This window comes from Strix uralensis, chromosome 19 (genome assembly GCF_047716275.1).
Source record: "Strix uralensis isolate ZFMK-TIS-50842 chromosome 19, bStrUra1, whole genome shotgun sequence".
Lineage (NCBI taxonomy): Eukaryota > Metazoa > Chordata > Aves > Strigiformes > Strigidae > Strix > Strix uralensis.
In genome coordinates this window covers 15967220-15993907 of record NC_133990.1, presented here as the reverse complement: position 1 = coordinate 15993907, position 26688 = coordinate 15967220, and the positions used below count along the sequence as shown (strand labels likewise).

Here is a 26688-nt window from a genome sequence, read left to right as displayed (position 1 = left end):
AAGTACCAGGCAATAAGGGCTAATGCTGACGAGCTCCGGGCACACGCGGCGGGTACGGCAGGGCGGGCGACGAGTCGCTGCGCTGCGCGATGATTAGACGCAGGCGTCCTGCTCCGCCGCCCCGGTTCACGCGGAGAAGTGGAGAAGAGATTTAGCAAACTCCAGCGGACACCATCTTTTATGGGACTTTTTTTATTTTCCCAGTCACAAGAACACGTGTCATTAGCGACTCCTCCTGAAACGAGCAGCTGTTCTTTGGCCATTACTGCTCCAAAATTAACCAAGACGGAAGAATTCAATTGCATCCCTCCTCCCAGCCCTGCTGAGTGTGCTCGATTAAGGGATTGAGAGCATCTTTTGCTCAGAGTTCACGGGCATCCTAGTGCCTGAGAAGGCGTGCACGCCTTGGGTAAACCATGAGCACGAACGCATAAAACCCCACCGCTGCCAAGGACGGAGCAACCCAGGAGTGAATGTTATCGGCGGCAGCACCGGTGTCTCGGAGACACTCAAAGCTGCTCGGCAGGAAAACAGCCAACAACCAGGAGGGAGGATAATCTCCAGAAGAGACAGCCCTTCTCTCCCTTCCGTTCTCAATCTCTGCGAGGATATTTCAAGGCCCCCGAAGAACAAAAAAAAAAAAAAAAAAAGCACGAGCAGAACCAAACAAAAATAAAATAAAGAAACAGGACACAGGCACAGATGAGGGGCAGCGCGGGGTCACGCGACACCTGCTAGCGATGGCCTTGCAAGGCGAGCCTGCAGCTGGGGAAGGGAGGGATCGGCCGTAATTCTATCAACGGCCACAGTAAACAAATAATAAATAACGTGAACCAGTAAACAAAGCTGAGGCATAATCACAGGCTTTGTCAGAGCTAAAACCGAATCCAAATTTATATCCTCGCCACCAAAAAAAGTCGGTGCCCATAAATTTACATACCTTTGAGTGCAATGAATGGCTTGTTATTGGAACCGTGGACAATACGCTGGCAGAAATGGTGAAAGCAGCCCTGTTTGGCCACTCACACCCCTCGTACAGGTGGCCAGCGCGGAGCCATCGCTGGGCTGTGCTCACAGAGCTGCATTTATCACCCCGTGCGCTGGCCTTACCGGGGACCCCAGGCCCACGCACCCCACCTTTCCCTTCCTGAAAGAACAGCTCCCACAAGGTACCAGCAGAGCTCACACCAGGCTTTTCCCGAAGGCAAAAAAGCCCCCAGGACGCTGTGAAGATGCACAGAGCTGCCTGGAAAAGACTTTGCTTCCCCCACGCTTTTTAAAAAATAAATATATTTTTAAAGAGGTGAAGCGGGGAGCAGGGCTGGGATGGGAAGCACAACTCAAGCAGACACATACCTGGGATTTTAACTGAATCCTGGTCAATTCTGTTCTCCTCTCCATCCAGGTGCTCCAAGCCCACAGCTTCTGGCTTCACAGGGGCGTCCTCCGTGGCAGACAGGGTGGTATACGTACTGATAACCAGTATTCCCAGGCCAATCCACAGTATCATCTGCACAACGTGCCAGAGCTTCAGTTAGCACAGCAAAACAACCAGGACTGCTCTGTAGAGCATTCTTCATGCAAACAGTGTCTCCGAACAATTCAAAGCTCAGTGCAATTACACATGTCAATAAGAGGGAGAAAAGAGGAGAGAAATTTAAGAGGCAACAAAGAAAAACCAGTAGTTTCTGGCTGCGGGTTTGTATTTGGATGTAGAGATATACAAATGAAAGTTTCCGAAGCTGGAAGCTGTTGAAAAGGCGACTCCTGTATCAGAAGGGCTCGAAAGCGAGCGGACAGGATGTAAGGAGAGAAAAACGCATGTGGCAGACACGAGTCCAGCTGCAAAGACTCATTCCCTGGTATTTCCAGCAACTACGGTCGAACACCATGAAATCAGGTCGGGCTGAGAACAGAGGTGCCCGACCTGTTTTACAGCCTAGAAAGGTTTCCAGAGAGCTGTTTAAAAATTCTTATTTTTGAAAGCAAGAATAAGATGTCCACACACAAGTCCTGTTGGCCAGCGTTCAAGAAGCTGATAAGAAGTAACTCACCGATTTCCAGAAAGCTGGAACCAAATAGAATAAAAATAGAAAGACAGAATCTGGATCCCGTGGAGGGAAGGGCTCTACGAATTTCTCTAGCTCAAAAAGGAGAAAGCGACCACCACCAAAAAGAGCATTTCTACAATAAATCGATCTAAAAGGGTCTAGTTCAACATGAGCTGTAAGAAAGACTAAAAAACCCTATCTGCACACACAAAAAAAAGTCTCTGGGAGCAGTAGCAATTCACAGGGTAACTCGAGGAGGACAAGCAAGGTGACGTGCAACAGGGGCAAAGGGAAGTCTGCCGTGGGTGCCGGCGCTGCCCAACCCCTGCCTGCTCCTCCCGGCGAGCACGGTCCCAGCTCAGAGAGCCGAGCGGGTGGATTGCTGGCCAACAACACTGACTGGGGACGTTTAATTAAACTCTAATGGATTATTTTTACCCACTTCATCATTGCAGATGTCACAGTAAGGGCTTCTCGTGGAACCTGGTTCGCATGTCGATGCAACAACGGCGCTGTGAACGACTGGTAGGAGAAAGCCAGAGTTTGAGCTGAAGGAAACGGGCGAAGAAGCGGCACCCTCTGCTAAAAACTTGTGTCTCCCCACAAGCTCCTTTTCACAACGGACTGTGGAAGCAACAGGAACCATCACACACAAACCAGAAAACGCCTCTGCAACGCTGGGAAGCTGAAAGTTTGCAGCAAATTGGTATTTATGACGCAGCAGCAATTCCTCCCTCCCCTCTTTTATTTTTATTTTATTTAAGTACATGGTGCTCTCTGGAACGCCAGGGACCTGCCTAATTTCTGCAGCTCTGCATCCAGCAGCAAAGGACCCAAGACAACGCCGCAAACTGCCCCTTTTCTTCGCACCCCGCGGCCGCCCTGCGCGACGCTCCGAGCTGGCAGGCAGCACAGCGCTGCTCCTCCGCTGTTTGCCACTTCCCACCCCCGACCCCACTGCAGGAGGGCTGCAGAGAGGACACCGCCTTTTCCACCACGTGCCTAACGAGAACAACTCGCTCTGCTTCACGAGGCAGTCGGGTAAAAGCCTCGATCTGCCAAGGGAAACTGCTGCTTTGCAACACGAGCTGGTTGCTGCCCAGTAGGAACCACACAAGCTGCCCGGCCCCTCTGCAACACCCCGAGTACTGGTGATTCTGGCTCCGGCTGTGATACCAGCTCACGGAGGACCACATCCCGCAGGACTCATCCTCTTCCCCCAAAAATCCCTACCCCGCAACATTATACATCATGATTCACAAAAAGCACGACAAACGGATGCTACTCAGTGTGAGGAAAACCAGGCACGGCCGCAGGAGAGCGTTGCTACAACTGGAAGCTGCCAGAGGGGGAAAAAAAAAAAAAAAAAAGTAAAATTGAAAGGAGAAGTTAAAGCGTTGGCACCTCCAGGGGAGGAGGGGACATTAACATTTGCCTCTCCTTCCCCGTTTTCCTCTCCTTCCTCGTGCTGAGGGAGATCGCCCAGAAACGCAGGCCAGCGCGGTCACAGCCTCGGGCCCAGGAGACCCCGCTCTCGGCACAGCCCCGCAGACAGACAGACGCCATCAGAAGGAAAAGGTTGGCGGGACGTGAAGCGGCTCTGGACAAGGGGCGAGCAGCGTGGCCAGGGAGCAGAGGCCAGCCCTTAGAGACGTTGCAAAGGAAACAGAAGTAAAATCTCCTCCTTGCCTTGCCGTGTGGGTGCACAAAGAGCAGATATCCTGCCACCCCGCTCGGGCCAAAAGCAGAGTCAGCAGGTCCCTGCCACTGCTGCCCTGGGCTTGGAGCTCGGCCACTTCCTCCCCTCACACAATCTACGGCCCCGGCAGAAATGCATTTTGCAACTGGAAAGCTGTTCTGGCGTCTTCCAGAAACAACAGTGGAGAGGAAGAACATTTCCATAAAGAGGATCTATTCTGGTGCCACAGGAACTAGGAGCAACGTGGGAGAGAAGGGAACTGTAGGAAATGGCTGAAAACATTAATGTTTTAAAAGGATTTTTGTTGTTTCTTATCTTAGTGGGGAACCATGGGCTTGAATGCCTCAGATTCAAACCCTTTTGATTGTTTAACATTCGGAGTGAGCTTCCCAGAGCAGCGGGTACGGGCACACGTGGCAGCCCATGAGCAGCCCACAGGCTGGGCTGTCCGTGACCCAGCAGCCGTCCCTCAGCCCCCGCTGTCAGCACACCTCCTCCTCCTCCTCACCGACCCCGTCAGCAACTGGAGACCAGAATAAAGAGCTCCACAATTTGGCTTAATTCCACTTATGACACAGAAAACCGGGCGGTTTGTACTCAAGGGACCGCCAAGGGTAATCCGGCAATCGAAGGAAGAGGAACGTGGGGTGCAAGGACCCGGTGGCTCGAGGAACCAGACACAGGCAGAGGAGCCACCTACCCCCAAAGCGTCCAAGAGCTGAGAACCTGGAGCAAGGAGAGGGACAACACTGCAGAGCAGTTATAAGCCAGTGCCTGGTCCCAGAGGAAGGATCCCCCCCACACCTCTGAAAAGCAAAGAGAGAGAGCAGAGACCCTTCTCCAGAAGCACCTCTCAGCGAGGACACGGCAAGAGGACGCGCAAACCCCTCTGGCTGCAGCCTCCTCTCGTGGCAGGTCAGCAAGGCAAGGGCCTGTCTCCCGAGAGGAGCGCTCTGAGCACGGACGGGAATTCAGGAGAGGAAGTTTACGCGGCCGTTTCCTCTGCTGCTCGCTCTCCCTCGGCCGTCCTTCCTCCCAGAAGATAACTCGAACTTTGTACAGAAGTGTCATTAGCTCAGACCATCTCCTCTAACCACGCCCGAGCCAACAGCGGGGAAACTGCATTTGTGTGGAGTGACGACATCCTCCAAACTGCGCTGTCTTGGACACGGAGCGTTTGGAGGGACAGAGTCATGGCGAAGGAATGCAGAGCCCCGGTCACCGCCGGGTTTCTCCACGGCGCTGCGACAGAGCTGCCGTGTTTGAAGGGCCGTACTGACCGAAAGCGCCTGCGGTGAAGGTGCGCTGGCCACGCTGCCACGGGAGGGCAGAGGGGAATCTCTTTTCCATCCGCACAGGAGCGAGACCCAGGGGTCATTTCCTGACCTCGAGCAGCTCCTCTTCCCCAACTGGGACAACAGCAACTCCGGCCTCCCTAGGAGGGGCCTCTCGGACAGGCTTGTGTCAACACTGGGAAGCCAACACCTTCCTGTTAGAAGTTAAACACTCTGTTTACAGACCTCAACGCGACCTTCGGCAGCGCCCTGCCAAACCTCACCCCGTGCCCCCTCTCAAGGGGAGGGCAGCGGGACACACGGACCCGCACCTTTACAGGAACACGCCCGACGCTTAACCACAAGAAAGGGAATGCTCTCCCCAGTTCGTTCACGGCGCTGCACGCCTGACTTCAAGCTTTTTAACTGCTCTGTTACCTGACTGTCTTTCCAACCCAGCAGCGAGTTTTTCAACCGAGCCACCCCCCAGCCTAGCCCGAGCCTCCAGCCCCCGGCCCGTTGGCCAGCGGCTGCGATAATTAACAACTCGCTGGCAGAAGCTGCCAGTGCTCTTCGCTGGCCAGCAAACATCTGGGACTGCCCATATCCCTCCCCCTGGAACCCTCTTTATTACTTTTAGTGCAGCTTCCCCTCAGCTTGCACCATCTTCCCAGCTCGGTAGATCTGAACTTCCTATCTTGCCGGCCCCGTAAGCTGCCCGACACGGGACTTTGCTGGATGCCAGAGGTGGCCCGGTAAAAGCAGCTGGTTTTCAGCAGCAGCACCGCAAGATTTGAGATAATTCAGGCAACTGTAAGAGCTGGCGTTGAGGTCTGCTGCTCTGGAAGAAAACTAAAGATGAGGGAGGGAGGGAGAACACAGGCGTACATTGTTTAGACAGGGAAAAGCGGGGAGGGACAGCTATGCCCAGGGCTGGCTCCTTCTCCCCCTTGACTGCCACTTTTCACAGGAGCGTATTTTGATGGAGTGGAGCGCCTGATCAAAGAAAAGCAGGAATGAAGGAGGAGACCAAAGACGGAGCTTCAGGGAAAGAATAAATGAGTCTTTGCAGAAGACCTGGAGGAACGACGAGAGGGTGGGCCCAGGATTCAGCTCCAGAGGGGAAGCGGGGAGGTGCTCTGCAGCCAGGCCGTCCTGAAGGCAGGTGTGCCCTCGCTGCAGCGCTTCAGAGCATCGGTCAAAGCAAGTATGTAAACTTGACAGGCGATGGATCATTCAAGAGAAGGCTGGACAGCTTGCTACCAGCCCCTTGAAATGCCAGGGTAACCTGGGGGCTGATGCTTTAGATAAGCCTTTATTCCTTTGTGGGGATTTCTGCAGGACAAACATCTTCACCAGCCTTGTGACCAGCGTTTCGGGTCAAGCATTGTGAGAGCCTCAGTGTTCAACCCCGGGCAGCTGACAGTCGCCTCTGGGCAGGCAGTCTAAGAGCTCAGCACATCCTAAGTGCAGTTTGAAGGCACTGCAGAGAAACGTTCTGGCTCAGCCGGAATAGAAAGCAATTCTTGAAAGTGCTCTTTGTTTCCCTGAAAAATCCAGGCTGGCATTCAGACTCCTGCTTGGGGTTTCAGTCAAAGAAGTTAGGACCAAAGTGTCAGAATTCAGAGCGAAAGCTGGAAAGTTGGACTATTTCCTTGTGTCAGAGAAAGCACGGGGAAAGAAAAAAAATACACCCTGCTTAAAAACTTCATGTACGTTTGCAAACCCACAAGTCATTAAACACAGAAAAAGCCATTAGTTCTGTAGGACCCACAAAAATGTCGTGCTCTCCCCCTGCTGACTCTGCAGTTTGCCCAAAACCTTATTCCCAGCCCAGCACTGTCGTGCCTGGTAACACGGGGGCAGAGGCCTGCTAAAAGGCAGTGGATTAAGTTATTGTTAGAGAAAAACAAAACCTGTTAATTTTAGCCCCACAAAAGCAGAGTCTTTGCAGGAGCAGAGAGATCAAGCCCAGCAAAGAGCCACTTTGTTTCAGTCCCCGAGGAGGCCAATTCAAACTGGAGCAAAAGGAAAAGCTAAACTTCTTACAGCCTCTGAACGACCCCAATTTTTTAAAGATCAATTCCTGAAGCAACACCTCTATGTGTGTGTTCCTTTTTATTATTATTTTGGTTGAAACCAGAAAGCTGAGGGTCAGCAGCAAGAACCGCATCGCTGAGAAACCGTGTTTATTTTACCCAGCCCGGGCAGGTTGGGATGTAAGGCCCGTTAAGGTTTTATAGGCTGCCTGGATTTCCCATTCTGCAGATAGAGAACCCGACGCCCACCAGAAGGCGGGGTGGAAGCAGCATTTTTTGCACCAAATGAATGTTTCACTTGCTGCTGGAAGGACAAAAAGAGCTGGCGTTCCAGCACGGGGCAGGCCATGCACCGGGCCAGCACCTCCTCCGCTGCTGTCTGCGTGCCCACTGCTCAGAGCAGCCGACCAGAACAGCTCCCACTTGTACTGGGCAGACTGGAGGGGGAGGCTGGAGGAGGTGCTGAGCGGTTTCTACGCTGCAGTCAAATTAACTACATTCCCAGGCTCTGCAGAGGGCTTAGGGGGGATGTCAAGCAGCATCAGCACTGACCTGTGAACAAAGTGCATTCTTGTGGATCTTCTTGTAAATAAGAGCCGGGCAGATAAAACAAATGAGGCTTCCCATCGTAGCACCTGTCAGGCCCAGGACTGTTTCCACTGGCAAAGAAGAAGAGAAGTCAGCAAAGGCCCCTTCCAGGACTGCCAGAGCAGCAGCACATGGCAGCTGGCTGAGCCCGCGGGCAGGCTGGGGCACGAGCCCAGTGAGCCTGGCCATCCCACCCAGAAAAGCAAATAAAAGAGACCAGAGAAAAACCACCAAGCAACCAGCCCTCGGTCCCAACCCCTCGCTCACCGTTCGGGATCATGATGCCTCCTACCATGGTTCCAAACACAACAGCCAACGTCAGGGCTTTGAACCGAAGCGGGGGCATGTAACCCCCAGCGGCGAAGGTGCCATCTTTTTGCTGGAAGAGAAAGGGCAGGAGGGGGAGAATGAGTTTAGCTCCTGCATCACGACCCCGCAGCCCCTAAGCAATTACCCCAGCAGGCTCCAGCAGCTTCGTCACCTCCACGCTATGGTCTCCGCGGAGGTGAATGCTGTGGGGGTGGGGGGGGCAGTTAGACACGGTTGAGCAGTTTTAATACGCAACTGCATTTGAACCTTTGAAACAAGAGTGACAGGGGGCACAGAGCCAAAGCTGCCAGTTCCATCCTGCCCCAGATGTGAACCACACAGCTGTGTCCCAGTCCCCGTGCCAGCGCCGCAGCCGCCCAGCCTCGGCGAGCAGCCCCAAGGCCAAGGGCATGAGAAAGGAAGGCAGGAGGGAGAACGGTCACAGGGGGAAGAGCTCTGGTTTTGCTATGGCGAGGTGTCCCCCGACACCTCCGGGAGCGAGGCTGCTCCCGCCACGTTACAACACATGTACCAGCTCCTCCAACCTGTCGGAAGACACCCCAGCTAAACGGCAGAGACGGGGATGGGAGCTGCCGATCCTGGAGGGTTTCCAGTTGCCCTCCGCTTCCCGTCCATGCCCTCCGAGCGGGAGATGCGGAAGGCAGAGGACCCAGCGAACCCACATTCCCTGGAGAACCTGTGGATCCCTGCTCTCCGGGCTGCACAGATGGGAGAGAAAAGCAAAATGGCAGGTTCAGAGCCCAAAGAGCAACAAACTGAGCCCAGGCAGGAACCAAAGTCTTCCCAAGTGTCTCCAGCGCTTACTCCTCTACACCCACTGGCTTTCACTGATCGTCTTCCCCCATCCTCAGGCCCTCCCGACGTGAGAAAAGAGCTGGGGGCTTCTCACAGGCAGAAGTGGCAGGATTTAGAGCTATAAATTGCTCAAGTTTTATTTCCTGCCCTAAGAGGTTTCTATTTATGCAGATACACAAAGGCCTCAGAACATTCCCACAATCTCTTACTGTTATTTACTGAATACCATCGGCATGCTTAGTGCCGTACAATACACAGAGGAGAACACGCTACTGCCACAAGGGACTTACAGTCTAAATCAGACAGACCAACTATAGTCACAAAGGCTGTCTGAAGATCTGACCCTGGGAAAGGTGAACGTGTGGGAGAGGGCTGTATTCCACCGCGTGCTTCTGCCCCAGAGCGGCACCAAACAGCCAGGGGAGGCACCGGAGGAAGGGGACATCTGAACCCCGAGGGGACAAGGCGGCTCAGGGGGCTACTGACAAAGGTGCAAGGACGAGAATAATAATAAAAGAGCAGAAATGAGCAGGCACACAGAGAAGGAAGAAGAAACGAGGCTGGGCTGGGCTCTGAGGCCAGGAACAGAAGCCTGAGCTAAATGCAAAGCAAGATCGAGTTGGCCAGCAAAAGGATGCCAGCTGGAGCAGCAGGAAATAAGGAGGCTCCTCTGTTTCCAAAAGCACATTTCTCCCTCTTTCTGAGGGGGAGAACCACCTCGGCTCTGAACTGTGTAACACTTCTGCGCAAGAGCCGAAATCCCCAGCGGAGCAGGGAAGTCACAGCCACGGGGCTCGGGGCACAGCAGAGCAGTAGCAGGCCTCAGGCTCACAGCTCCAGCACTTCTGCCCACGAAATTCCTCGGCAGAGAGGACAAGAACCTCAAAGTACCAGAGATTAACCGTTCTGCAGAGCAGGATTTGCCCCAGGCCTCCTGCTGCACCGTTACCACACAGCAGGCGCTTCTGGTTTCACTGTGAGTTGAGGGTTCGTCCCTCTGGATAGCGAGTACCTACCACGAGTCGGAAACACGCAGTTGTCAACGGAGTCTCACAGACCCACGTTTGTCACCCGGGTCAGCAGCAGAAGCCAAAGAGTGACAGCAGCCCTTCAAAAAGCCAGTTTCAAAGGTGCACACCAAGGCAGCCAGCAAGAGGCCACACAAGAGGATCTTACCTGCTGCTCAAAGAGAAGGGTGTTCAGCGCCTGCCTGCACGGAAGGATCATCATGGGAAACCCCACAGCTACCGACATCATGAACCCCACTCGAATCATCTCCGTCACCAGGTTGGAAGGGAAATTCATGAGGACGTTCCCGGCAATGGCTTCAGTGTAACTCACGTAGCCAAAGAAGCCGACCTGTCCGGCAAGAGGGGAGGTGAAGGGGTGGCGTTTGGCTCCAAGGCACGTTCACAGCTGCTCTTTACAAAAGGGTTGAGGACAGGGACCCGCCATGAGGTTGGACCAGCCAGCCAAGGAGCCAGCGTGGGGCCACCTCCACAGGCAACCGGCCAGCAGCCCCAGCTGCAGCACCCCCAAAAGTTGAGACAGGCATTTAACGAATAGCAGGACCTTCCTAAAAGCAGAGGCAAGTTTCTCAGCAAATACAGGAGGCTTTCACAGAGGATGTCACAGCGAGGGAACGCTGCCACTGCCCGTGACACAGAGCAGCGACGCTCTGCTGGCTGCCAGGCCCAACGGAGGAGGAGCTGTCACAACTCCCCACAGCAGCCTAGCTCACAGGGCAAGGCTCTTCTCAGGAACTATGAACTCGTTTTCATTAACTGGTGCTTTACGAGGCACAGCTTCCTTCACATCTTTCCAACTGCAACAGGCTGAAAGAAGCTCTCCTAAACTGCAGGGAGCACCTCCAGCTCCAGGCTGGGCCCTGGAAGGCAGACAGCAGGCTGACGTGCATGGAGGAGCTGGGTCTCCACTCTGCCTCCCCCCAAGGAAACGTGCCACGTGGAAAATCTGGACTCTCCAAACGCCTCCTGCACTGTTCGGTTCATCATCTCCCATCTAATTTTGCTTTCAGCAAAATGACTTATCTTTCAGAATAAATACAGATAAGCAGAAAGCAGCTCCAACTGAAGATTAATCATCATCCCTGTTGCCCCTCCAGAGCGTGACTTCTGGCAAGGAAAGAGAAGGGGAAGTTTCTTACCGTAATGTAAAAGGTGGTGACCACGTGTAGGGAGGAAGCAAATATGGAGCTCATGATTTTAACAGACGGCTCATCCAAGCTATCATAGGTAGGCAAGACCTGACTGTAAAAAAAAAAAAAAAAAAAAAAAAAGAGTAAATTATTTAAGGAAACCTTCTGCAGAGAGAGAGAAAAACCCCAACTCCAGCACGTTTGCTGCCTCAGCCCAGCAGCAAAGAATCCCTGACACCTTCCCCCTATGGAGCATAAACACTCGCTGCTATTCCACAATTTATATTGCTAATGCCAAGAGATTTCAGAGCACTCATAACTTTAAGTGTTGCAAAAATATTCCTGTTCTCCCCACCCCACCACGTGGAGCTCAACGTGTGATGTAAACATTTTGGTTCAAAAGTGTTGCAAAATGAATGACCGTTTGTTCCAGTGAAACACCAGTGGCACCGGGCCAGGCCATTGGAGATTATTGTTCTTGGAGCTCTCTGCGCTGATAATTAAAGCAACGCAGTGTTTACAGAGTAAAAGCAGGAAGAAGGTTAGAGCATCACACTGTCTAAAAGAAAAGTTAAACAAACAAAACGAAATGCAGCGCCTGTCATATTTCAGCGCTGCTGCTGGAGCTCAGTTCATCGAAAGCACCAATTAGACGGGATTTGGGGTATTTACAGACTTTGAAAGCGTGGGGAATGTACTTTTTGACATCAGGTGCATATTTTAGCAACTCATTAACCTCTTGTTACTTTAATTCAAGCAGCTACATCCTGGCTTCATGTTACTGAAGTAACTCTCGCGAGCGAGAAGCGGGGGAGCACCCAGTTAGATGGGAAGGGGGTATCCCCAGCTCCAGCGGGCACAAAGCCATTAACAGAAAGTGTGTCAAGCTGAGGCCAAGCAGAAAAATCCTTAACCCTTAATCCCTTAACGTCACACGGTTCCACACAAAGGAAGCCGAGCACATCGGCTCGCAGGAGCCCCACTGCAGGGAGCGAGCAGACCAGCTTCTCCAGGAACCTCTCCATTTCGGATCCCTCCCTCAACGCAGCGACCTCCGATAGATTAACCACGTCCCGGACCTCAGCCCCACGAGGGGAAGGGGACCAGCCAAACAGCCAGGCCCAGGAAGGAGGAGGAGGGAAGCGAAGAGGCTGTGCAGTGTGTGGGGCGGCACAGCCAGGCCAGGTTCGTGTTAGTGCAGGAGCAACGGCAGTGACGCGGCAGGAAGTGCCACCCGACGTCCAGCTGCACCTCCCGCCACGGCCTATCGACAGCCGTTTGCTCAACATGGGTTTGGAGGACCAGCATGATGTCCCTCAAGCCCCCACGACACGCTGCCGGGCCCTCCTGACCGTCACCACCTCTCAAGGCAGAGCAAGAGGACAAGAAACACGCAAGAGGCAGCGTGTCCTGACAGGCCCGGGGTTTATTTTTAAGCAGAATGACCACACTGAAGGCCAGCGAAGGATCAGGGAGCCTTCCCCGTGTTATCTGTGCGCCTCAAAGAAGGCACAAGCAGATGGTTCCTCCTGTGCTGACAAGTCAGCACAAGCAGCCTCGGAGAAAGCAGCCTTGCTCCAGAGATGGCCAGAGCTACCTCGGAGCGGCTGTTCTTCCCCTTCGCTGCAGGAACCACCTCGCAGCGGCTCTCCCAGCACAGCCCTGACGCGGCCGGCAGGCACCTGACGCTCACAGAGGCAACAAACAGCCCCCTGACTTCCATTATCCCTGTGATTTCAGCATTTTTGCATCCCTCTGCACCAGAATAGCCACCTCCAGAAATCAGAAGTTTTCTCCTGGAAAGCTCTACTGACTCCTCTTTAATTAGAGGGTTCAGTGACTTGACCAAGGTCACGCAAGGAGGCTGCAGCAGAGGGAACCCTGGAGTCCTCGCGCTCCAGCTCCCCAGCAAACTTCCACACTACATAACTGTAGAGGAGCGACCTACTTTGCAACTTCAGCAACAACAGGGTAGCTTTTAAAGAGCAGAGGGTATTGAACTCACAAGTAAAGCAGGGTCAAGTTTTTCAAGCTAGAATAATAGTGCATTTATTTATCCTTACTGTATGCTGCATTTACGTGCTGAAGGAAAAGGATTTCTGCTTTCTGTTAATTTGTTTTTTAAAAAGGTGATTCCAGGGTTAGCAAAATTAAACCTAACTAGCTGAGAATAACACGCTTATAAAGATTGCTGGGGCTGGGGACAGCGTAATGCCCTGATGCTTGGAAAAAATGCATAGTTTTAGGTTCAGCTTGCCACGTAAGTGCTGTAATGGAGCCTATATTTAGGTACACACACACTGGTCCAGACCAAATGATTTCCCTGCATGTCCAACTCCCAGCAAAATTGTGCTGGGTGCTGTGTGGCTACCGTAAGGAAAAAAAAAAAAAAAAAAAAAGGGAATTTAAAAACTCTAAAATGTTAACAAGGTAAAGCTGTAAAAGAATACAACTCCCTTCGCCAGTTGTAATGGAGACATTAAACAGCAAGACTGGAGCGTGTTCGGGTAGGAACCGAGCTGCCAAGAGAGCCGATAAGTGGAAAATGATGATTTGGATCTTGCGTGTGGGTGTAAACACAGCAGTCTGAACAAATTTTATCTGTCACATTCATTTACTGTTGGCATGCTACCCATTTGCTAGAACTACAGGGGGGAAAGCCCGACTCTGCCAGCCTTCCAAATGAGGATGGTCTTTTCCGTGTCCACATTTGGATTTAGACTTCTATTTAAAGTCTGTTACTATTCTGGCCAGGCACGTATTGCTCACTTGCCGTTTTGGTGCCGAAGGTAACGCTGCTCGGAACGTGCAAATAGCCTGGTCTGCCGTCACGTCCTTCCCCGTGCCAACGGAAACCCTCATTAAAAGCAGGTAACTGGAAACGCGCGAACAACTCTCCAAAGTCAACGACCGTGCGATCTTCTCAGTACCCTCAAAGAAATTTGGGGAAGCAGAGAGCAGCCACGAGTGTCCGCTACCCTGTGGGGGGGGCAACACAACCCCGCTGCCCTCCCTGGTACTAAATCATTCCCTTCAAAACGGGGGAAATTCATCGCTTATGCAGCTGTACCAGAAGCAACGTGCATTACACCGAGGATCTGTTTGGCCCAAGTGATCTTGTGTTGCTCGAGTACAATAACTCCCCAGTGAAATATAACTCCCTCCTCCACCTAGGTAACAAAAGGGTCACAACTGAATGAGATGCTGTACTTCAGTGGGCTGTAAAATATTTTGATTAAAATAAAATAGGAAAACAGATGGTATCTATCCCTTGCAGATCCTCATGACCCTCTGCCCTCACAAAAACTCATCGCGCACCACAACTGCCAGAAGTGGGAACAGCAGGTACTTACGACTGACAGGCAAAAGACATGCCAAAGATGGGGATGCAGCGGAAAATGCCCTCCCAACGAGTGTAACTAACTCGCTGCAGCCACTGCCCGCCGAAGAGGCCGTGCTTGAAGGACGACAGCACAATCTGTAGCCAAGAGAAAGAAAAGGGGTTAAGATCCAACCCCAAACAACTTCACGGCAGCAGTAACGCCAGCGCTGGGATGAAAGGAGGCATGTGGCAGCTCTGCGAGGAACAGCTTAGGCTGCCTACCACAGCCCGATCTCTGTTAGTCAAATTCCCCAGCTCCCCACCCCTCCCACACACTTTTTGAAAGCTCCCAGCAGCCTCCAAGGGCCCCTTGCCACCAAGGATCCTGGGGTTTATTTTAAAAGATCTATGACATTCTCCCCTTGTTTGATGCCATCAGACATCATAGCGCGCACCAGGGTGGAACAATTTCCGCTGACACATTTAACTGGGAGAATTATTGTTCCCAGCAATTTCTTTTGCACTCTTTTAAACACGTTTTTAAATCCAAACGGGAAGCGACATTTGCCTCGGAGAATCCTTTTTCAGTGGAGACAAAGGTTTCTAAAACAGGACCCCACCTGCACGCTGCTACTCCAGAGCCATTCAACACCACCAGCTCAGCAAAGACAAGGACAAACTTCATGAAAACAGGGGGAGTGAGGCACCCAGAGGAGGCCAGGGAGCTCTTTTGCCACTGACAGGGAAACTGGCAGGCATTGGGTTGCACAGGAAACAGAAGGTAAATATGTCTGAATGCCTGTTTATAATATCGCCTGAATGGGGGTTTTCTAATCCCCAGAGATTATGTTTTAGTGCAGCCAACTCTCATGAAATGTTGTGGTTTTCTTAAAGGCACAGCTCCTGGAACACGGCAGTTTTGTAAAACACTCATTTACAGTCTCCAGCCTCCTTGCAGAGGCAAGCTCAGAAGTGTGACCCAGCACAACCTACTCAAAAAAGTTAAGCAGAAAGAATTTCCCCACCTCCCTTCTCTTCCTTTTGTTTCAGCTCTTCCAGTCCTGAAATTTGGGAGAGATGGGGCTGGGGCTCCACATCCATGAGGTGAAACTTGAAGTCATTAAAGAGCAAGTGAAAGTCTCCGCCCCTCAGTAAATGGTGCCATACAATGGGGCTTGGCCAAGCCAAACAGGGCCAGCTTTAGGTAACTCTCAGCTTACTCTGCTTAATCGGAACGGTCAAGAATCCATTCATCTCAGTGGAGAAAAACTTTTCTAGCAATATCTAAGAACAAGTACAGGCCCAAATACCAGACTTAGGACTTCACGAAGCTTTCAACGCTGGAAAAACAGAAGCATTGGTGTCTAACAAATAAAATTACTTGCAGCCTGAAAGACATTAAGCATCAGCTGCAAAAAAGCTTGCAAAATATATGCTTGAGTTCTTAACGAGAGCTGCCTTCCCCCTACAGATTAGAAGCACTGAGGTTTTCAAGGCAAAACACTAACGCATGATGAAAGTCCTTCTGCTTCCAGGCACTCTGCCCCACATCTTCCCTCCTTTGATTCCAAGTTCAGAGCCCTAAATTATAAGACACCAACAAGCAGAATAAACCACAACTCGAATTGTGGTTTATTATTATTTGTGCCACCACAGTCCCTAGCATGTGTAATAGCTTACAGACCCACCGGCCAGTTTGTACCGTCTGTACCTCGCCAGCTCAAGAGCACGGGCACCCACACCACTCGTTATGCCCGACATCAGCAGCACTAATTATCAGGAAGGACGTTTTAAACTTGAGGCTTGCACCTGCAGGCTGTCCCAGTGGGAACATCTGTGTGGAAACAATAGGAAAACAGCATTCCCAGCGTCGATACCCACCACGAACATGAAGACGGTGTAAAAGATGAGAGCCATGGCACTGAAGGACTGTATGGAGGCCATCATGTTCCTCTGGAGGCTCAGGGGAAGTACAATGCACAGGGAGACGGCGAAGAGCAGGACTATCCGGAAACTGCCCGACACCTGGAAAAGGGACCTGCATAAAGAACTGGAGCGCGGAGGATACTCAAAACAGCCCCCCAAATCAGTAAAGTAACTCCCCGACATGCTTAACTTTTCCAGAGTGAGAAACAACGCAAAGCCAGGACAGAGTTCTAGTGTGAAATTCTGCTTTTATCGGTATTTAAAGATTTGATGCTGAAAGCTTGCCATTCCTTTGGCTAGGTCTGTGATTAGCTTATGCAGTCACTGGGTGCCACTGTTGCTCTACACAGTGCGTGACAGGTCCGTGCTGAAGGGGAAGTATTGGGGAGGGGGGGTGTTTAAACGCTAATCCAGCACAAGCTATTTAGGTATGTTCATGCAATTAAATAAAAACTAAACTTACTTGGGAGACAAGAGATTGAAGGCTTGAAAATTCTGATCCAGAAAATTAATCAAAACCTCACATTGGTATTTATTATAGCAGAACACTCTGAAATGCTTGGAAATATTTAATACCTAATTTGGCTGCAGCCACAACGCGCCTTTTTAACTTCACAGTCCCTTAATCGGAGCTTAGCAGCATCAGGAGGAGCAGATAACAGCCCCGCCAAAAACCTTTCCACATGTCCATTTTGCTTCCTAGCACAGCCCTCGCGCCGGCTCCGAGTGCTGGTGCTCACAGCTCTCCAGGAAGAGCAGCGAGAGCCTCCTGCCCACGAGGAGCACCCCCTGCCACCGCGCGCCTCGAGCCAGCACCGGGCTCGGCGCACAGATTATTTTATTTTAAAGAGGAGGCAGGCACATGGTAACTTTGGCCACCAAAACAGCAAGGGATGGGACAAAAACCCCTCTTGAACTAGAGGGCTGCAAGGAGGCGAGAGCTCAGACAGAGGAACAGTCTGTCACTGCTCGTTGGGGAAGGAATTAAGACAGGAAATATCATCTCCTCCAGGAATCTGCTCCAGAATTAATAGAGACCAAGTTAAAAAGAATTTCTTTGTTGGAAGTGCCTTATTGGAGGTTTTACACATCGGATTGTTTGCCATATGTCTGGGCTTCCAGGACTTCACAGAGCTCAACGCTCTGTGCACGAGGCGTGCCATTAAAGCTCACCACGAGGTGACCCCCGGGCGCCTCGCGGGGTGCTGAGCACGCTGCTAAGGCAGGATGCTCTCTGACGTATCTACGGCAGGAACTGCCACCGCGGATTTATTTACCTGAAATCCAAGCAGCCGGGCAAAGAAGTTGGACCCCAAATCACCAATGACGACATAGAAAGCAATGCAAGTTCCCAGCATCAGCCCAATCATGCTGCAAAACCAACAAAACGCACCCAGATTAGGAAGCTGGAGCAGCAACCCTGGCACGCGGGTCCTGCTCCCGGGCACGCGCGTTCCCAGCGGATCTGACCTCTGCACAGCCCTCACGAGAGGACGAGGCTTAAGGCTGAGGCTACCTTGCTCTGGGAGCAAGAGACATCCCACATCCACTGCAGCTGACGGTGAAGGATTAAGACAAAAAGTTTAGTAGCAAGGTCTCAAGGGCACCGCCCTACGCACAACCGCAGCAGCCGACGATTAGTCAGGGCCCTGCTGCACCCCCCGTTTACTAAGGAACACACAGAAGAGTTAAACAGCTAAAAGGTACGTTTAAAGTGACTTAAACCCTCGTGCAGTCGCTCGCTCATGTTCAGAGGTAGAGCAGCCTCAGCGTGCCTCGCTTCAGCGTACATCCACCCTCTGACACAACCTTCTGGCAAGTCACAGTGGAGACAAGCCCCAGATTTTGCTGCAGCTACACTGAAAATGCGTTTGGCAACCAGCAGTAAAGTAGGTTTTCTGTCTACAGGGATAGAGCTCGCGCTCAGAGCTGTACGAGCAGGCTGCCCATCGCTACTGGTGTGGAAGGGGAGGACCACACTTTTATCCTCAGGCTCGTGAAGGGCCACCAGTTCTGCATTCAACCCTAGCAAAATAAATAGCAGAGAACCTCCATCCACACCAAACATCTTGGCTAGAAATACTGTTCTGGTAACAACCCATTTATGGGTTGAACGGCTGTTTGGAGCCACAGAAAAAAAAAAACCAAACCTTGGAGATGGCAAGAACTCCTTTATTTCTTGGCAAAAACATTTAAAAGAATCGGCAAGAGGTTCTCTCGGCCCCACGCCCCGCAGCAGGGGCCTACCATGAAAGCCTCGATACCAAATCAGCTCTCAAACTTCTTTCCACAAAAAGGACCACACTTTAATGAAAAGATTGTCTTATGAGCTGCTTCTCCTCCCATTCATGATTGCACGGACCACTTTCCCTCCCAGTTCCAATTATATAACATCCCTGTGGCAATTACAGCAACTGCTTGCACGGAGAAGTAACATCTGAGAAATATTCTGTGTATTTTTAGTGTTGTGCAGCAGTTTGCAGCTGGGAAGAGGGAAGGAGCCAGCACCACTGACTGGCCGGGGCTCAAGACGCCTCCACCAAAGAATCTCTGCTGGAAAAAGCAGTGCTGTAATGACGTCCCAGCACCCACCACGAGACCCACGGAGTGGGGTCTACTTGCATCGGGGTCACGCAAGGAACCGGGCTCTGTCCTGAAACAGAGACAGGATTTCCCCCGCAAGGCATCTCCTCCCGCCCGGCGTCTCGCGGAGGAAGGCAGCGCCCGCTGCGAGCGGCGGGCAGGACCGGAGCAGCTAAAGGGTGGATCCGAGGTACTGAACGCTCTCCCTCCCACTCACTCACGGCACTCTTGGCAGGGATTTCACCCCTGGAAAACGGCCACAAGTGACATGCCCATGATTTCACAGCACACGCAGCAGAGCGGGAGATGAGTTCATCGCCCGACTTCTGTGCTCCCACTGTCTGGAAGGCGCTCCTGTCTCCACGCAGGAACAGGGGGGGGATATGCTGAAGGCAACACCTGCGAGCTGCGCTCAGGGGATCTCACTTACGCTCCTGTTCAAGTTGGAGGTGGCAAGGAAGGCTTCCGAGACCAGAGGAGGCAGGAGGGTAAGAAACGAGAGCGCAGCAAGGCCACAAAATGCTACAGAGCAGTAATTTTCATTAAAGAAAACCAAACTAGTCAAGCTTTAAATAAGTAGCAGATTACCTTGTTTCCACCAACATTTTCCCTGCTTTTCCATAGGCATGAAACGCTGGCATAAGAGGAAAAAAAAAAAGTTGTCGTTAGTCAAAGAAAGGTCCAGGACGTGGCACACGCGTCAGTGTGAAATTAAACAATAATAGTGACAAAGGGCAGTGCAGCAGGAACCCACCGGTGTGGTGTTTTGGGGCTGTTTCCCTTGCCCGCCCTCCCACTTTCCTTTTCAGACATGCCCTCTGAAAACTGAAAACCACATAAGACAGGAACAAAGATGAGGAAAAGATAGAAAGCAGGTTCTTTTTTTTTTTTCTTCCTCTATTTAAAAAAAAAAAAAAAGTGGTGTGAAGTAGCAGTCACACATGGCAACCATTAAAAGAAAGTCAGCGCGGAAGAGAAAATATGCATGTATAAGATGCTGTGTGGCAAAAAGTTACTGCAGTGCAAAATTTCAATCAAACTCTCATTTTTATTTTTATCTTCCCACTATAACTGAACCGCCTGACGTTGCTGGATGGGAGATCTGAGATGGTGCCCAGAACGTTCAATCCCATACCCAGAATACCCAGTACTCACAACCCACACCAAAGGGCTGCTGCCAAGAGACTTTTTTTTTTTTTTTCCTCCCTCCCATACTTGTAGCAGAAAATGATCAGTACTCTTTAAATCATTGTGTTTTTTCTTAAAAAGAAAATGCCAAGAAAACTCCGCTTGTATTTTTAGATCTTACTGGGTAGAATGGGAATTGAGACCTCCTGTTCCAAGCACCGACCACATCGCCCGATGCTGTCGGTCTTTAACTGCAGAGGCCCAACATGCAAACCACCACCCTGGACGCCCCTTTGTCTTCTCTCAAGGTACAGCACACATTCCTGGAGGCTGCCAGAAAACAAACTTTATTCGCTTCTGGAAGCATCTCCTGCTATTTTAAATATGAACTTACAAACTCTGATTTCTTTGGACTCTGCTTGAGCTAAAAATTAAGGAAACAAGATGTTCTCCCACAGAATGAGAAAAAAGTATGGCAGGAGACCCACAGCAAAAAAATAAACCGGAGCTGTTATGTGGGGTAGCACCGAAAATAGCCGATGGCTCGGTGACAGACCGGGTGGAACAGCCGCCACCAGGCACGTTGCCCGAGCGCGGAGAGCGGCCGCGCCGCTTCGGCCTCCAGCTCTCACCTCGTTTGGGAACTCGTGAGGATGAGGGGAAAAGGCAACAGCCCTCGGGGGGTTCGGTCACACAGCCAAAGGGCCAGGGATGAGAGAGAGAGGAACCAGCAAGAGGAAAACATCCCTCCTGGAGAGTGGGTCACTAAGGAGCCAGCCTCCAGCCGGGCTGCGCTGCTCCCGCCAGCTCCCTCTTCACTCCGCGCACAGAGGTAGGTGCCTCCCGGTAACAGCTACAGCTGGGGCCGGAGACGCGGAGAAACGCTGAGAAACAACCGGTCTCCTGGGCCGTAAGTGATGTTCTAACGAGAACAAGCCTTCAAACGTTACACCAGATGTCCCCATCTGGGACACTGGAAAAAATTAGATCCTTTATCTTCTCAAGGAGGAAGGAGATGATGACTCTAAAATAAATTGTCCAGTCGAGCATCTTCGGAATGGGATCTCTAGCTGGCTAACAAGCTGGGCAGGGCTGAATCTGCTCGGTAATTAGAGAAGCCCTTTTGAACCAAGTGGTTACTAGAACGGGCAACCCATATTTGAGCACTTTTCTCTGCAGGGAGCGGAGCCGAGCTGCTCCCAGGGGTGCAGCGTGCTGCTGATGGGGTGGGCACCCGGCACAGGCAGTCTGCAACAGCCCAGGCCCCTCTCAGCAGCTCTGAGGGGAGGCATTAACTCATCTCCCGGTTAAAGGCTGCCCGGGAACTGCACCCCGCTTCCATCCGAGGCCCTTCCCTTCCACGCAGTGCGGGAGAACAGCGGTGAAGAGCAAAATAGTTTTAATAACCCAACCCCTTGAGGCACAGAGCGCTGCCGAGCGAAGGCGTCTGGGCTAGATATCAGCCTGTTACAACCCTGGCTCTTTTGTAGCTGTAACGATCGCTCTCAATGTTCCTCCGGAAGGGACTGGCTGACTGAAGTTAATTTGCAAAACTTTCTTACATCTCTCAGCCCTGCCAAAGCCTCCCACAGAATCAGCTGCAAGGGGCTGCCAGGATCTCTCGCAGATGTACCAGGGCACAAGCCCACGGTGACAAAGGCTGTCTGTGTGGAGCTGCTCAACCTTAATGCATTAGGATGCACTATAGGAGCGCTGCCTTTCCTCCCAGGGCCGTCCCTCCCCGGTGGCACCTCTCCCAGGGCAGACGGAGGGAGCAGAGGCATTTCTTTCAGCGCCAGCGTTTGCGTGCCAGGAAGTTTAGAAGCATTACTGGCCCTCTGTGTATTCGAGGCCCTTGGCTTCAGAGAGCGCAGAGGATCCCTTCTTCCCGGGAGACGCTCCAAGGTGGAGGGGACTCTCTGTACTTCGGGGAAGCGGCACACAAAGGCGTGTTGTGAGGGGGCAGGGAGAGGCAACGCGGGCAGCTGGGCTGGGAGCGGCGGGGACAAGTCAGACGCTACCTGGGGGCTCCCCGTTCCCTCCAGCATCACAGGCGCAACCTCCGAGACCACGGAACTTCTTGATCTTTTCAGGTTCTAGCAGATATAACTTGGCAGAAGCCAAGACGTGCGGCCCAGCAGCAGCACCCCGGGCACTCCGAGGATGGAGGAAACCCATCTGTCAACAGCACGGTCGGCGAGCGAGCCGTGCGTTTCTTCAGCTCTTTTACCAAGGGCAATGCCAGCCAACTCCCTCCTCCCCCTGAGAAATAAGGGAAACCGTGTAAAAGGCAACTTTTCCCGTCATTTTACATGCCGATGGAGAGGACTGGAACCCGACCACCTCCTCCTACCCCCCAAGTCGGTCAGAATCAGAAGAGAGGTCACAAGCAGAGGCCAACCCTGGCGCCAGCGCAGAGGCGACGATCTCCGAGGAAGAGGGCTGGCAGGCTCTGCCAAAAACCCACACATGAATCTTGCAGATGTTTTTATTTTCTTGACCACTTGGAAACCTCGCGCGCTGTTTCCTCTCTGCTCTGCCATAAACGCACACACAGCTCGGATCCAGGCAGCCCGAGCTCCATGCCAGGCTCTCCGCTGGCAGAACCCGATGTCCTCGGCAGCACACTGGGTGGGGAAGCTCGCGGCTTTCGTGCCGAGACCAATAATTTACACCAGACACCCGCTACGCCAGCTCCCGAAAACTTGGGTTTTGATCAGTCAGTGCTGCATCTCCTCCCCTGCCCTGCAGAGTCAAAACAATTCTGCGCCTATTAACTTCACTGTCAAGAGCAGAATTAAACCCTCACGTTCCCCTGGGGACATGGGGCGGGGGCGGGGGGGGGGGGAAAGACTGACAGAGGAAAACAACACAAATTGAAAACTACATTGAGAAACCATTTGCGACTCCAACAATATCAGTATGAAAGTTGTAAATTAAAGAGGTCAAAGTAAAACTGCTGTTAAAAAAGAAAAAACAAGCCCTAGAGCTGAAAATTCTCACCGAGGCCGGGGTAGGTCCTGCGCTTGCTGAGATTGGCCGATTTCACCAGGAACATGCAGGATTGATGAGTCATCCAAGAACAGAAAATCAGCAGCAGAGCTCCCAGGACAATGCCACACTGAAACGGGAGAAAAGCGGGGAAAAGACGAGCGCGAGATGGAAAGTCAGTCGTGGCGCCCAGCCCCTGCTCGCCTTCAGGCTCCTTCGCGTATCCCCAGCCCCACTTTTGCCTCTTAAGGGGAAGTTCCCTCCGCTTCAGCGCAGCCCGGAGAAACATGACGCAGAGCTCGGTTTTACTCTCTCCACAGCCCAAGGACAAGGCGGAGCAGCCACCTGTTTCCCACAGCTTCCAGCTGCACCAGTTTAAGCACCGAAGAGCGAACTGGGAGCTGTTTGTGGAGCAGAACTTCCACAGCTCCCCCCGTGCTCTCCGCAGCTCTCAGCGGGTTCACGCAGAGCAAAGACCAGTCCTAATCCCAAGGTGCAAACTCTCTTGTGAACTTATTAAATAACAACTGTTTGATAACATAAACTAACTACCAAGCTCACTCCCAGCGCCGTGCTGCCTTCGCGTGTTTGCAGCGGGGGATGTTAAACGCTGGACAGTTTTTAAGCAGGTGGCTTAAAACAGGCACTAGTGGTGCCAGATCCTAATCACAGCTGCCCCTTTTTCTGCTGTATTTAAATCTGGTGCAGCCGTAGGGATGGTGGTGGCTCCTGGAGAGGGGGAGTGGGGGCACAGCTCGACAGCTGGTTTGCAGACACCTCCGAGCTAACCCGCATTTATCATATGGATCAATTTTTTTTCCCTTCTACTCACAAGAAAGTCAGAAATGATTACCTGAAGACCTCACAACAAAGAAAACCACATGGTTTGGTATAAGAGGCAGCCAATCTCCACCTTTAGCGCTTCCCTCGCCACCACAAAACACCGACCCACCCGCCCCCGAATTTGGACCAGGGACAAACGTGCCGCTGGGGCCTCCGCCCGCCCCCCCCCGCCTCCCGCCCGGAGCCCGGCCTCGGGGCAGACGCGGCGCCGAGGAGCTCGCAGGGACCCGAAGCTGACAAGAGCAGAGACCGACATCCCCCAACTCCCCACCACGGGGAACCACCGGCGGGCCCCGCCGCCTCTCACCGGCCCCGGGGACACGGGCAGGACCCCCCCGCCCGCCCCGCTCGGTTCGGGGAGACCCGCCGGTGCCCGACCCCGCCAGACCCGACCGGAGACGGCAACGAGGGGGCAACCGGCCGCCCCGGGGAAGCGTCCCCAGCACGGAGGGGGTACGGGGACCGGCGGCGGGGGCGGCGGAGCGCTCACCTGCCGGAAGCAGAAGGGCACGGTGAGCACGCTGACCCCCACGATGCTGTTCACCACGTTCATGATCAGGCCCCAGTTGGAGCCCGACGCGGCCGCCATGGTGGGGGGGGGGGGGGCCGTCCCCGCGGCGCCGGGCCTGGCTCGCCGCCACCCGCGCCCCCCGCTGACTCCTCAACCGCCCGTCCCCGCCATGGCCGGACCGGACCCGCCCCGCCCCGACCCGGCCCCGGCACCGGCCACAGCGGCACTTCCGGGTTCCGCTGCTCCGCTGGCGCTTCCGGGAAGTGGCGGGGGGCGGGCAACGAGACGCGCGGGGTAGAGCGGCGCCCAGCATGGCTGCTCCTGCCGCCTTGGCGGACCGTGCTCGCTGCTCCTGGGGGAGCTGGGGCGGGAGCGAAGCCGGGGAGTCTTATGCCCGCCCCCCGCTGCTTGGGGGCACCCCCGAGAGCCGGACACACCCCGGGGCGTGCACACACGTGCACAAATGCACACACACATGGGCTTCGGGCTGAGGCCAACTGGGGGAGTTTCAACAAGGCCCAATGCCCGGTTCTGCCCTTGGGCCACCACAACCCCCAGCAGGGCTACAGGCCTGGGGAGGAGTGGCTGGAGAGCTGCCAGTCAGAGAGGGACCTGGGGGGGGGGGTTGGTAATGAGCCAGCTGTGTGCCCAGGTGGCCAAGGAGGCCAGTGGCATCCTGGCTTGTATCAGCACCAGCGTGGCCAGCAGGGACAGGGAAGGGATCTCACCCCTGGGCTCAGCACTGGTGAGGCCGCCCCTCGATGAGTGGGTTCAGTTTTGGGCCCCTCACTCCAAAAAGGCCATTGAATGACTCGAGCGTGTCCAGAGAAGGGCAACGGAGCTGGTGCAGGGTCTGGAGCACAGGTCTGATGGGGAGCGGCTGAGGGACCTGGGGGGGTTTAGTCTGGAGAAGAGGAGGCTGAGGGGAGACCTCCTGGCCCTCTGCAACTCCCTGAAAGGAGGGTGCAGAGAGGGGGGATGAGTCTCTTGAGCCAAGGACCCAGCGCCAGGACAAGAGGCAATGGCCTCAAGCTGCGCCAGGGCAGGGTCAGACTGGCTCTTAGGAAGGATTTCTTTGCAGAAGGGGTTGTTGGGCGTTGGAATGGGCTGCCCAGGGCAGGGGGGGAGTCCCCATCCCTGGAGGGGTTGAAGAGTCGGGTTGACCCAGCGCTGAGGGATCTGGTGGAGTTGGGAACGGTCAGGGTGAGGTGAATGGTTGGACTGGAGGAGCTTCAAGGTCTTTTCCAACCCAGATGATTCTGGGATTCTGTATGCGTGTATGCAAAGGCCTGTACACACGTGCACACACACACATGTGTGCACACACATGCTCACATGCAGAGGCACACGTGTGCACGTAAAGGCATGCACATGCACGTACACACATGCACATATATGCGTATGTACACACATAACCCACATGGCACATGTACACATACATGCACACACACACACGTGCACACGCATCCCCCAGGCACAGCAGCTTCCCGCAGTGGGGGGTTCAGAGCCATGCACCCCAGCATCCCAGGCTCCACAGAGGGCCGAGGCCCCTTGCCCACGCCGTGCCCTGCATCGCTGTTCACTGGGCCAAACCCCCGTCAGAACCCACCAAACCTCTCCGGGCTGTAGCACCTGCAGCAGCGGGGACACCCGGGTGGGAGCACCCCAGGTGATGGGCAGCCGGGTGCTCAGCCCCGTGGGGGCACATCTGGGCACACATCCAGCTGTGCACATGCAACGCACGCAGCCGGTCTGCTCCCCATCCTGGCCGGAGTGGTCCTGGGGCTCTGTCTGTCCGCAATGGGGTCACCCCAGCAGCCCGCTCTCAGCGGGTCTGAGCACCCCAAGATTTCTCTCCCCAGGGACCTCCCGCTGTGCAGACAACTCGCTGTGGGTGCTGCACCCTGAGCCCCATAAACTCCATCAGGCACCCACATGGCCACTGCGGCCACTCGCCCAGCACCCGGGGGCTCCCTGCCCGCCTGCCTGCTTGTCCTCCATCCCCTGAGCAGGAGAAAGCAAAAAAATAGAAAGAAAATCAAAGGAAAGACATGGGGGGGGCTCTGGATGGCTCCCCCGGGGCCATGCACCGTGGCAGGTCAGAGCGGCACACGCCAACGGCACGCTCCCGTTGGAACAAAACACACGGCGCTTGTATAATTTGCAGCAATTGCAATGGGTAACCGCAGGAATTTGCTCTACAAAAGGTTTGCAGGGAGGTGAACGCGGCTGCCTAATTCCCTCCAGGTGCTGCGCGGGCTCACGGGCCCCAGCACCGGCTGCGTTTCTCTGCCTCCTGTGCCGGGGCCGTGTCCCTTGTGTGTCCCTGGAGTGGGGTGGGGGGGTCCCTGCCCTGGTCTGGGGGAGCCCCAGTCGTGGCCTGCAGCACCCGCGTGTGGGACGTGGCACCCCGACGTGGGACGCGGTCGCCTGACGTGGGATGGACGTCA

The 26688-nt window shown here is 53.6% G+C and overlaps 1 protein-coding gene across 3 annotated transcripts in view; it reads right to left on the bottom strand.

The window, feature by feature from the left end:
- SLC38A10 (solute carrier family 38 member 10) overlaps positions 1 to 24464 on the bottom strand; it is a 37330-nt gene extending 12866 nt beyond the window's left edge. For 2 of the 3 annotated variants that reach the window (XM_074889665.1, XM_074889666.1), the window contains exons 1-11: positions 24218 to 24464; positions 22897 to 23014; positions 19354 to 19399; positions 17460 to 17553; positions 16138 to 16281; positions 14288 to 14412; positions 10944 to 11046; positions 9953 to 10135; positions 7919 to 8030; positions 7616 to 7722; positions 1357 to 1510 (exon numbers count right to left, since the gene is read on the bottom strand). In XM_074889665.1, coding sequence (XP_074745766.1) covers positions 1357 to 1510; positions 7616 to 7722; positions 7919 to 8030; positions 9953 to 10135; positions 10944 to 11046; positions 14288 to 14412; positions 16138 to 16281; positions 17460 to 17553; positions 19354 to 19399; positions 22897 to 23014; positions 24218 to 24316 — 1285 coding nt within the window. In that variant the 5' untranslated portion in view covers positions 24317 to 24464. Of the gene's footprint in view, positions 1 to 1356; positions 1511 to 7615; positions 7723 to 7918; positions 8031 to 9952; positions 10136 to 10943; positions 11047 to 13703; positions 14099 to 14287; positions 14413 to 16137; positions 16282 to 17459; positions 17554 to 19353; positions 19400 to 22896; positions 23015 to 24217 lie in introns of those variants that run through there. The other variant, XM_074889667.1, reaches the window with a different exon arrangement.
- Between the last annotated feature and the right edge of the window lie 2224 nt (positions 24465 to 26688).